Source organism: Myxine glutinosa, chromosome 3, assembly GCF_964187855.1.
Source record: "Myxine glutinosa chromosome 3, kmMyxGlut1.1, whole genome shotgun sequence".
NCBI classification, from domain to species: Eukaryota; Metazoa; Chordata; class Myxini; order Myxiniformes; family Myxinidae; genus Myxine; species Myxine glutinosa.
In genome coordinates, this window is record NC_136263.1 from 156,637,981 (window position 1) to 156,650,677 (window position 12,697).

Genomic DNA, 12,697 nt, shown 5'->3' on the forward strand with positions numbered 1-12,697 from the left:
ACCCATCCAATGCAGCTTACTTTTCGTTATCTTGAACGGAATCTGCCAATCTCTTACCCGGTCCATTAAATCTATCTACATAAATAAAACTATATAAATAAAACACAGTTTGTGTGTGTGTTACCTATAGACTCCTAAACGGAGAGGCTCACGTGCTTGATATTTGGCATGGACATGGCCATTGAGCCTGGGAAGGACATGGCCTACCTAAAAATATTTGACGAGATCCATATTTTTTATTCATGTTTACGTCAGCACATTTCAGCGAGGAACATTATACACTGAATCTCAGCATGTGCCAGGGCAGCTCGCTGATTCGCTCAAAGCGATCACGTGATATTCCATCCTCGCCGCCAGACCATTGAACTGAAAATATATAGAACTAGCAGAAGTACCCGGCATTGCCGGGCGGGGGAGGGGAGGGGAACGAGGGGAGGAGGAAGGGGAGGGGAGGGGAGGAGAACGGGGGGAGGGGAGGAGAGGGGGGAGGGGGAGGAGGAAGGGAGGAGAGGGAAGGGGGTGGGAAGGGGAGGGGAAGGGAAGGGGAGGGGTGGAGGGGGGGAGGGGGAGGGAGAGGAAGAAGAAGTGGAAGTGTCCTGCGTCCCCCTCCCCCTCTCCTCCCTCTCTCCTCCCCTCCCCCTCTCCTCCTCTCCTCCCCTCCTCCCCGTTCCCCTCCCGTCCCCTCCCCTCCCCTTCCCCCTCCACCCGTTCCGTTCCCCTCCCCCACCCGGCAACGCCGGGTACTTCTGCTAGTTATCCTATAAAAGTGTAAAGGCAACCAAACATTCAGCTAGTCTCAGGGGCATTTTAAATCTACATTTTGGGGTGCAAAATATAGGCCGATAAAGTGTGTGGTTACAGACGGTGGAAAAACATCCATTCACCAAGTGGTAGTTGGATAACTGCATGGATGCAAAAGGGATGAAAAATACCAGAGAGAAAAGAGGGAATGAAACACAGCAGCCTGCATATAGATGAGGAATGGTTAATGAGAAATGAGGATGTAAAAAAATCACAGGTAGGGATGGATGGTGGTCCACTGCCAACTTTGACCTCCGGAAGGAAGATTGGTATTGAACATGCTGAGAAAGGAGGTTCCCCAAGTGACCTGAGAAGGGAAGACCAAAGGACTTTAGGTGAGCATCGAGCCTCGATTTTTGGATATTTTTTTACAAAGAGGAAGAAAATGTGCATTCTGGAGGGGCTGGGGGGGGGGAAAGAGGAGTGAAAGAGCAGAGGGAGCAAGACCCGAAGAGAGATGTGTGGGAGTAAACAGAGGCCAGAAAGCTGTCACTGTTCTTCCACTTTTTTTGAAAGATGCCAATTATTTTGTTTCCTTTTTTTCATCCAATAAGCTTCGTGTGCATTGTATGGTAACATAGCGATTGGAATATTAAACAACCTTTTCTGTAGTTCAAACAAGGCCTTAGATGCCATCCAAGCCTTATGCCCCTAACACCTTGTCAATCGTTATCGTTTAATCCGTAGCTGAGCATGCGGCCTACAGTGAATGAGCTGAGAAAGCGTCGAATCCTGCACTTCAGTGAGTACATCGATCTTGCTGAAGTACAGGACTATGACCGCCGGGCAGACAAGCCATGGACAAGACTCACATCAGCAGACAAGGTGAGTGCCTTCTTTTTAAGACATGATTGCCTGTGTTGCAAAATGGAGAAGATCGTCATGGGGCCCGCAAGGCTAACCACATTTGAGCAGGGAAAATGGCCTTAAAATGCCTATTGCGTTGTTTTATTGCCTGTGTTGCAGAGCTTGTCTTTCCACTTCTTTGGAAGGCGACTAAATCGCTGGCCACACATGCCCTGTGCATACAATTATGAGTCTAATGTGACTAAAACAGATTATATGATGAGTTTTTTTTTGACATTTTGAGTTGGCTCTTTCCTATACCATGATGGCCGTCATCACAACTTTCTGAATATGCCTAATTTAGTATTTCTTGAATTTCGACTAGATCTGAATAAAAGTTCTACCTGTTTGCACTGATTAATAGAGATGAGTCATCTCATTGATCACATCGATGTAGATGTTCAATTGAAAAATAGATGTATTTTCATAAAATTAATGATTTTATTAATATCACTTTACATATTCAGAAGTGTTCCACAAAAACAAGGAGAACTAGAACGGAACTCAGTAGAGAGCATACCTCCGCCTGGTTGGCCATATCACTCAATGGTGAAAAATCACTTTAAAATTTCTTCTAGCCGGATCCGGATCTTCACCAAAATTGAATCCTTGTCACAAAAATCCTTCCTTGTCACACATCCAACCTGTCCAACAAGTTTCGTCCAAATCCATCATCTTTTTGAGATATCCTGCTATGTATAGTTTTTGGCCCGATCTCCCAATGGTGAAGAATCACTTAAAAATTCTACTAGCCGGATCCGAATCCGGATTTTCACCAAAATCTAATCATTTCGTCCTTGTCACATACGCTACATCTCTGCCAAATTTGGTCCGAATCCGTCCACAACTTTTTGAGATATTTTGTTTTACAAACGGACGGACGGACAAACAAACCGACAGACAGTCGGGTGAAAACATAACCTCCATCCACATTTGGTGGCGGAAAAACAAAAAGACGCTTGTTTTTCATGAATAATTTTTGCAGTTTTTGCCAGTTTTTTGGTCCAAGATTGACTGTATGACATTTCCCATGTTCTCAATACAATTGAACGTGTTCTGCTTTGTCATTTTGAATAATTGGCTCATTAACCACATTTTTTATTTGCCCGAAGGTTTAAAAAAAAGCTTTAAAATCCCTAATTAGTTGGAACTACAAAATATATTATTTAAATAACTTTCATATTTTTCGATATGCTGTCTAAGACAACAAGCTACTAGAGTTTTTACTTTGAATATATTGAGCCAAAATTGTTTAACTCAGCTGTAGCACATCTGCATCATCTTCATAATCTTTCTTTAGGAGCCACATCAGAAAGCATCCTTCTTTATTACCTGCATCATTAATTTATGCCATAATTATTATTCATGCAATAATTATGCCTTTCATGCTGCCTGATGATTCACCAATGAGGTCAGCATTCATTTCCTTTAAAAGCCAGGAACAATACGAGATTGGTTAAAGCAGCATTTGGAGTACAAGACAACCATGCTGAAGGCAATTATAGTGAAGAACTTTGACAAATGTAATCATGTAGATAAAAGAAAAAACATTAAATGGTATATTTTTGAATACAAAGTATAGACTCATGGAAGACCAAGGAGACAGTGAGTTGAGGGCAATAAACTGACTGTGGGGCAGTGGGACAACGTGTGAACACAGCAAGGTGATGAATGAACAGGAGCAATTTCCAGCAATTTAAATTGATTCGCCTGTTGTAAAATCTTACACTTCCTAATATCCCACAAGCAAAAATAAAAAATATTGATTCCGGTGTTTATCATTTTTTGCAATTTTATCTAATCCATTACCTACCATGTGTCACTTTATAACATTTTCAGGCTGCCATTCGAAAGGAACTTAATGAATTCAAAAGCAAAGAAATGGAGGTGCATGAAGAGAGCCGACACTTTACCAGGTAAACAATACATAATTATACAGTGCGTATCAAAAAAAAGGTAAGCCGAATTCAAGGGGTTAATATGCAAAATTTATTTATTTTGACAATTTACATGTGGTTTACTAATTAAGAGGAGATCCTCAGCTTTCCATTGATGCCTTCCATGCATCATTGCTGTCACACATGACCGAGTACATGTTCATTGAAAATGACAAGTTCAAATCGCATTTTTACAAGTTTGACTAATCGATGCAAGCCAGGATAATTGGTGCAAAGTGAACGTCAGATGTGAACTTTTCTCAGGAATGATTGGCCTTTATGCACCCACACCTTCAACATGTCCACCTCCCCTTTCAACACAAAGCTCACAGCGGCGGAGCATGCCCTGAACTGCTCGTCTCACCATAGACGGGTCATTGCGCAAATCATCCACTTCATGTCGAATACGACCCTGCAATTCGTCAAGATCACGGGGAGTAATAATACGAACACCTTGTTCTTTAAATGTCCCCAAAGGAAATAATCACATGGTGTGAGGTCAGGTGATCTTGGCGGCCATTCCACTGCATGGTTGAGGGCGATGACTCGGTCTCCAAAGAGTTCCCTCAGTCGATCTCGGACAGCAAACAGACGATGTGCTGGGTCACGTCTTGGGCCCACCAGAGATATCTGAAGACACCACGAACCTGTCGCTCAAAGTTCTCCTCCAGCTGCGGTAAAACTTCATCATTGATCATCTGCAAATACCTGTTACCATTGACATTCCTTTGAAAGAAAAATGGCCCGATCACCTTACCACTTCCACAAAGTTCCAACCAAACAGTCCACTTTTGTCGATTCATGTTGGTGTCAAAATTAAATTCCGGGGGTTGTCCTGTCGGTGCATATTGAAGAACATTATGGGTATTGACCTTGCCGTCCATGGCGAAAGCAGCTTCGTCGCCGATGACGAGATACCGCAGGAAATTGACATCTGCTTTGCAATGTGCTATCAACCATCCGGCAAGCACCAGCCTCCTGGCAAAATCCCCTGGCGTAAGTTGATACCGGATGTGAATCCGGATGGATGCTCCAAAAGTTGCTGCATTACTGCTGCAATGTTCATTTCCGATCGCCCATTGCGCCTCCTACCAGAATTCCCCTTGTTGTGGTTGAGGCTTGTGCCATGCTCTTGGTATTTTCTAACATTCTCCCAGATGGTTTTGGCTGCTGGAGGCTCCTGTTTTGGGAAACGTTCCCTGAACGCATCACGAGTTCGCTGCAAACTTCCAGTTTGGTGAAATGTTGTAACCACGAAGGTCCGCTGTTCAGTCGTAAGTTGAACCATCTTTTCAATGACTCAGACTGTCTCTAAACCCATACACTGTAGGTCCATCTTAAATACCCATCTTCAACAAAGGATGACGCAACCGACGATTACCAGACCAGCTTAACAATTTTACATAGTCAACTTGGCAGTCGACAAGTAATGCGTCCATTTCAAACTGTCTTGCACCGATTAGCCAAACTTTTAAAAATGCGATTTGAACTTGTCATTTTCAATGAACATGTACTCGGTCATGTGTGACAGCAATGATGCATGAAAGGCATCAATGGAAAGCTGAGGATCTCCTCATAATTGTAAAACCACATGTAAATTGTCAAACTAAATAACCTTTGCATATTAACCCCGTGAATTCGGATTACCTTTTTTTTGATACGCACTGTATTGTTAAATGCATTGCAATAAATATCATATTGAACTTTGTATAATATTTAGCTTTAGGAAATATTATGATTAATTAATTCTATATACTAGCAACAGTACCCACCCTAGGGGCGGGGTTTCAATTGGGAAGCCCAAATGAAAAGGTAAAATATCAGAAATTGAAGGCTTTTTTATTTTAAACGATTCATATAAACATCCGTTGAATCATATCACATGCAAATCATCAAAATCTAAACAGTACATGGCTAAACAGTACATGGACGATCACGTACCACGTACGTCTCGCGTCTCGCTCCCTCTCATGTTGTCCCAATAATGATCCTTCCGCAGGTTCACCTTCGGAAACCTTGTTACGACTTTTACTTCTTCAAGACAGTCAAGTTTGCTCATCTTTTCGGTGCATCGGCAAAAGCCGAGAACAGCCCATGCAGGGACTGATCTGAGGATCTCACCAAACCTTCCGATCGGTAGTAGCGACGGGCGGTGTGTACAAAGGGCAGGGACTTAATCAACGTGAGCTGATGACTCGCGCTTACTGGGAATTCCTTCTTCGTGGGACACTGTCTCAAGCCCCAGTCCCCATCACGGATGGGGCTCAGCGGTTTACCCGAGCCTCACGGCGAAGGGCAAGGTACACGCTGGTCCGTCCAGTGTAGCGCGCATGCGGCCCCAGACATCGAAGGGCATTAAACGTTCATTAAACATTAAACGTTCATTAAACATTAAATGTTCATTAAAGGATTACGAAACGAAAAACATTACGAAATTACGTTCACACCGTCATGTCAAACACTACTGTGAACACATACATCGTCACAACATCGTCACGATGAGAACATCGTCACAATGAACGTTATGTGAACGCGAATGTTATGCGGGAGTCCAAACCTGAGAATGCTGGAGACCAAAGCTGAAATTGGGAAAACTAAATAGCCTATTTTACTCCTGGAGATCCCAGGATTACCCACCCAAAATATCTTTGCAATCGTTTCAGCAGTTTTTACGGTACCTTCGAACAGACAGACAGGCGGACATTTGGTGAATTATATTAAGATCGTAACAATGAGAACATCGCCACAATGAATGTTATGCGAACCGAATGTTATGCGGGAGTCCAAACCTGAGAATGCTGGAGACCAAAGCTGAAATTGGGAAAACTAAATAGCCTATTTTACTCCTGGAGATCCCAGGATTACCCACCCAAAATATCTTTGCGATCCGTTCAGCAGTTTTTACGGTACCTTCGAACAGACAGACAGACATTTAGTGAAATATATATATATATATATATATATATATATATATATATATATATATATATATATATATATATATATATCTATATATATACAGACTTGGCATTTAATATGGAATTTTTTTTTTTCTTGACTTGGGTTTACTTTCTTAACTCAGTATATCAATCTGGTGAGTTTATTTTACGCTTCGGTGATTTCTTTGTTAAAAGAACCATGTCACTGATTGTCGCAGCAAGAAGTCAATAACAGGATTATATCACAGGTGGCGTGACAAAATGTACGGACAGGTACATTTGACGATTGGCTTCACAATCGGTTATATAAGGGTTGTTGCGTTCTGTATTAGTGGAAAACAACTGCTGCACGTCTACAAAAGTTATTGCCGCTTCCTCTGGAGATGGTCCGTCAACTCGTCAATGCTGTTTGTCATGGAGTGGTGGCTTTACGAAATTCCGGCTTGAAACAGCGTGCTATTGCTCGGCAGTATGGCATCACTCAAGGTCAGGTGTCAAAGATCCCGAAACGAAATGCTCAGAGGGGTGTCCGTACTCCAATATCGAGGCCAGGATGTCCCCGCAGAACCACAAGGAGGGATGATTGCCAGCTGCACCGGTTAGTCCGCAATGGTCGTACCAAGTCAGCTAATCGGCTTAGGGCTGAGTGGCAGCAACTGACAAATGTGCCTGTATCCAGAAGGCGAGTCAACCAATGACAGGTTCAAGCAGGCTATCGTGCCAGGCGTCCCCTGAGAAAGCCACGCCTGACAAGACAACACCGCCAGCGCCGATTACAGTGGGCCAGAGAGCACCGTCCATGGCAGCCAGGACACTGGAATCACGTGATCTTCAGTGACGAGTCTTGATTTCTGGTCTACCGTCAAGATGGCCATGTCCGAGTGCGCAGACAAGTTCATGAAGCCTACAACGAAGTTTGCATAGTGCCAAGACTCCAAGCTGGAGGTGGTGGGGTGACCGTTTGGGCTGCTTTTCATACAGGGGGCAAAACTGACCTGGTTGTTCTGAATGGAAACCTGAACCAGTTTAAGTACAGGGCCATTCTGGAAGAAACATTGCTTCCATTTGCTCGTGCAGCCTATCGAAGAAACTTTGTCTTCCAAGATGACAATGCATGGCCTCATCGTGCTCGCATGATCCAACACTTTCTTGCTGACCGTGGTGTAGAGCATAGGAAGTGGCCCGCCATGTCCCCGGATATGAATCCGATAGAGAACTTGTGGGCAGAATTAACGCGTCAAATCGACAACGTGGACCAGCAGCCGACCTCTGTGCGTGAATTTCAGCAGGCTATTGTCACTGCATGGAAAGAGATTCCTGTCCAAACCTTGGAAAATCTCGTGAACAGCATGCTTCGACGTGTACGTGCTCTCCTGAATGCTCATGGGGTTACACGAAGTACTGAACTGTAGTTTTACTGTCCGTAATCCCAGTCATAATTTAACTTTTGTTTTTGTTGAAAAAAATTTTGGCTAATGTGCAAAATAAAGAGATACTTCTGGAAAACGTACAGAAGTTTAACACAGTACTGTCCGTGAATTGAGTTCGATATCAGTTCACATCACTTTCAAGGATCAATTTATTTGTTTCAAAATGTCAAATGTGGTTTTTGTTTCTTTTAAAGGTCTAAGTAACAAAATCTAGAATAATTTCAACATAATTCCAATGAACTTTTGGTTCTCAGTCATCTTGAAAAGTAAGTTCACCCCCACATAAAAAATATTCCATATTAAATGCCAAGTCTGTATATCTATATGTATATATATATATATGTTGTAGGTCACATGGTTTGGGAGCTATTATTTTTTGAAGCATAAACCTTTAAAGCCTATCTCCTCCCTCAAAGTTGAACAGATCGAGTGGAAACTTCATAAGTATGTTCCCCATGTTTTCACTGTAAAATGGTATTTTGAAATAAGCGACAAGGTCACATGGTTTGGCAGCCATGGATAATTGAACGAAAATCTTTTTTAAATTATATCTCTTGAACCACTTTATTGATCGATGTGAAACTGTAAAGTAATGTATAAGTAAGTCCTGAAGCGGAATAAGTGTAAAAATTTCAACACGATTGGTCGTACGGTTTGGCAGCCACAAGATGATACTGTTTGAAGAGGAAACTCCACATTATTTTCTTCTCCAGCTTTGTGACTTTTCTGCATATCTATGACACACTGTTTGAATTCACTGGCATCCTATCAATTACATACGTCTATTAATTTGTACTATCGGAATTTACCTGTCGACACTTTGGACTGCTGAGACCCATTAGCCCTTTGAAGAAACTTTAAGATGCCCAAAACCCTTAAGACCACCAAGACACAAAAATACCCCGAAGACCCTTAAATACCACGAAGAACCAGAGGATCCCGAGGACCCAAAATACCCCGAGGATCAAAAAAGACCCTGAGCACTCCAAAGACCCAAAATAACCAAAGGACCCAAAAGAGCCAGAGGACCCTGAGGACTCAAAAGACCCCAATGACCCAAAAGGCCCCGATGACCCAAAAGGCCCCGATGACCCAAAAGACCCCGAGGACCCAAAAGACCCCGAAGACCCAAAAGACCCTGAGGACTCAAAATACCCAAAAGACCCCGTGGACCTCTCATTTAAAAAATAAAATATTTAAAATACAATACTGATTTCAGTGTTATAAAGAGGATGTCATGTGTCACGTGGGTCCGATGAAAGAGTGGTTGTATCAAAGTGGGAAGGCTGAGGAAACCAGTCATCACTGCCAGCAGTCATAAAGTGGCAGTTCTCGTAATTTTTGTTGTTGTTCATCAACATTTACAGAATCCATAATCTTGTTGATTTTGTGAATTGCTGTTCATCATTTTGCTTCCAGATTCCATAATCCATGATTTCCATCACAAAAATCAATGGATCTGCATCACAAAAAGACAAATATATCACCCAGTGGACCATGGACAGCATCAGGAGTTTTTGGAATGGATGATTTTCAATACCAATGTGTGCATGATGAGATTTTATCATACGCTTGAAGAACAGAGAAGTTGCAATGTCTTTGTTACTTGTTTGTACTTCAACTGTCACCATTTCATGTACATTTTCATGTCCCATTACCTTTGCACGTTGATGCATTATAAGCACAGAACAGATGACCGTTCGCAGCTGGTTAATCTTCTTTCTAGATTACCCAGCGAGCCCGGGTCATCACATCTAAGATCGTACTTGGAGTCTTGGAGTGGCTTGTTATTGTGGACTTTCTCATAAATGCGAATTACTTATTTACATATATACCTATTTTACTTGTGAAAGTCGTTTTAGCCTCTTTCTTTTAAAAACAATACTACGGTACCCACTTGTTTAAGTAAGTCAGCTGCACAGCTCAAATCAATAAGTTTTGTTTGTATTAAAAATGGCTTGGGATTCTTTCATTAAAAGGATCTCATATTTTTTTACCATATTCTAGCATTGACCATGCAGGTGAGGTCATTTGTCTTTTCATATTAATAATTGCATTTTTGCTGTCATCATACTTGTGTAATGCTTTGCTCTGCAAGGTATTGCATCAATGGGTAAGTCATCCTCTGGAGGGGATGTCAACCTGGCTGTTCCCTATCTTAAAAATTCATGAACGTGAAATATTTCACGGTACTTTCTGGAAAGAGTCGGCCATTGTGTGCCAGGTGTGCCCCCAAAAATAATGCATAGCTGCAGCCAGGTACTGCATTTGCAGCACTGTTTAAATACATGCAGATTTCTACCATCTATAAATTACATACATATGCTATAAAAATATAGAGTTATCTCAAAATTATACACAGATTTTTATTTGCTTGCTTGTTTTAATTTTTTCAAATGGTGCAATTCACTCCAGTATATCTGAGCTCTCTCTGGCTCTGGAGAGAAAGTTGTATTAATGTCTAACTTTATCAACTGGTGTTTTGCTTTTTCTTTGTCTATTTGTAATGCAATTTTTTGAAATACGCTGATCAGTTATATATTGCATACTTTTTAAATTATATGCAATGTCGAGCCTCATCGAAGAGTGGGGTGGCAGCCGAGGGTAAACATGCAATAAATTGACACCGGGGCAGCAGGTGGACAGGTGGAAATAATTGAACAGGAAAAGAAGAACGTGGGAGAGAAAGGAGGGGAGGAAACTCAGTAACCAGCAAGTAAGATGGTTTGCTTAACTACATTTAAAGTAAGGTGTGAACAGAAATGGAAGACAACCCAAAGGCTCCCCTTTCACTAGCTTCTACAACTTGGGTTGGAGTTAGTGTATGTGAACGCCACTGCTATCCCAAGATAAACTGTTGTTGATCCCTCACTCCCAAGCAAGCTGGTACTCATTTTGCAGAACTCGAAAGGATGACAGGCTGAGTCAACACATCTGGTGTTGGTTTTGACATGGCTGGGGTTTGAACTCAAGACCCAAGATTGAACTTAAGATTCATAGTCAACTGCCTTAACCATTAAGCCACCACTAAGGATATGAATTAAGGTTAATGGGAGTAAATATAGCATTTTGTTGATTTAATATTGTGCTTTAATACTTCTAAAATGAAACGTAACAAAACAAGAGGGGGAATTGCTTTGCAATACAATCATGTCTCCTACTGATGTGATATTTTCTAAATCCAAAAAGGGCGTAACTGTGAAAAATGGATGAAACATCCTGAAACTCGAACTTGCTCTGTAACCTATCATAATAAAGCCTTGTACCATGTTTCAGTCGAATATGTTAAAGGGTAAGAGCGGAAGTCTGGAAAACTACAGGTGGGACGGCCAGACAGAGAGCAAACGTATAGTCGTCCCCTCCGGTGAAACCGTGAGGGAGCGAATAAAGATCAATGTTTTTTTTTTTCATTTATATTTTGCCTTAATTCATTCCCTACTTAAGGTAATATTTTTTTCTTTTAACTTAATTGCTCTGATTGGATTAACTCATGTCGAGTATTGTTTTATCATTTGAAACTACCTTGCGCTGAATCACAACACATGACAAGACTGTTAAATGTACAAATTAGGTCGGGTTTCCTTTTTTCAAAGTTCCGGTTAAAGCTGTTAAGCAGTTTAGTCGAAATATATTGACCGTATATTACAGCAAGTTTGATTTTGAAATGCTGATATATTATAACTGTGTAATAATAATAACAAGCTTTATTGTCCCATATCCAGGGAAATCCCTCTTTGGTGAGATCGTAAGTTCAAACATCATCAAAAAAAAAAAAGCATTAAAAGGAACAAGCATTCCGAGTATTGCGCTGCAATACATGTCCCCTACCGGCAGTCTGTCGTCCGGAAAACTGTTGGGGAAATTCCCAAAGTTCAAAGTGCCATAGCTTTGTCAAAAATGATCGAAACGTCGTGAAGTTCGAACTTGATCTGTAACTTATCATGAGGAAACCATGTACCAAGTTTGAAATTATTAGCATTAAGCGTTTAGAAAAAAAAGTCCGGAAAACTGTTCTTTGCGTGATGGACGGACAGACTGACGGAGGGACGGAGTGCAAACCTATTGTCCCCTCCGGTGTACACCGGTAGGGGACTAATAAGAAAAAACGGTAAAATATATGGAAGATGGACTTAACAGCAAAATTGTGAAGAATTTGAATTTAAGACTTGAATTACAAATGGTACAAATGACGTTGAAAATGTTCTTCTTCATCCGTTTAGTACGAAAGCGTCTCCCTGATAGCAGTTTTTCAAAAAGTCCGTTCAAGAAGTGACTTTCATAGGTACACACCTGCATCTACTTCCTTTTCAATGCTCACAAGTACAGACTCCATACTGGATGAAGGCCCACCCACTTTAAATGCCAGTGTAACGATCTTTCTTAATCGTGACTTATTCCGCACATTTAGATAACTGTACCAGGAAACCAAATTAAATGACAAAACAATAATCAGTAAGGAATTGGTCAACATCCGCACCACGTGTGAGCTAACACCAAATGAACTCAACTACCTGAAGAGCTAACACCAAATGAATTCAAATACCTGAGGAGCTAACATCAAATGAATTCAAATACCTGAGGAGCTAACACCAAATGAATTCAACTTCCTGAGGAGATAACACCAAATGAATTCAACTGCCTGAGGAACTAACACCAAATGAATTCAACTACCTGAAGAGCTAACATCAAATGAATTCAACTTCCTGAGGAGCTAACCAAATGAATTCAACTACCTGAAGAGCTA

The 12,697-nt window shown here is 41.4% G+C and overlaps 1 protein-coding gene across 1 annotated transcript in view; it reads left to right on the forward strand.

Moving 5' to 3' along the window:
* The window catches only part of LOC137423107 (uncharacterized), a 138,922-nt gene extending 127,252 nt beyond the window's left edge, over positions 1–11,670 (forward strand). Inside the window, exons 10-12 of the mRNA XM_068109921.2 lie at positions 1,489–1,626; positions 3,487–3,563; positions 9,373–11,670. Coding sequence (XP_067966022.2) covers positions 1,489–1,626; positions 3,487–3,563; positions 9,373–9,388 — 231 coding nt within the window. The 3' untranslated portion in view covers positions 9,389–11,670. The remainder of the gene's footprint in view (positions 1–1,488; positions 1,627–3,486; positions 3,564–9,372) is intronic.
* Positions 11,671–12,697: the final 1,027 nt, after the last annotated feature.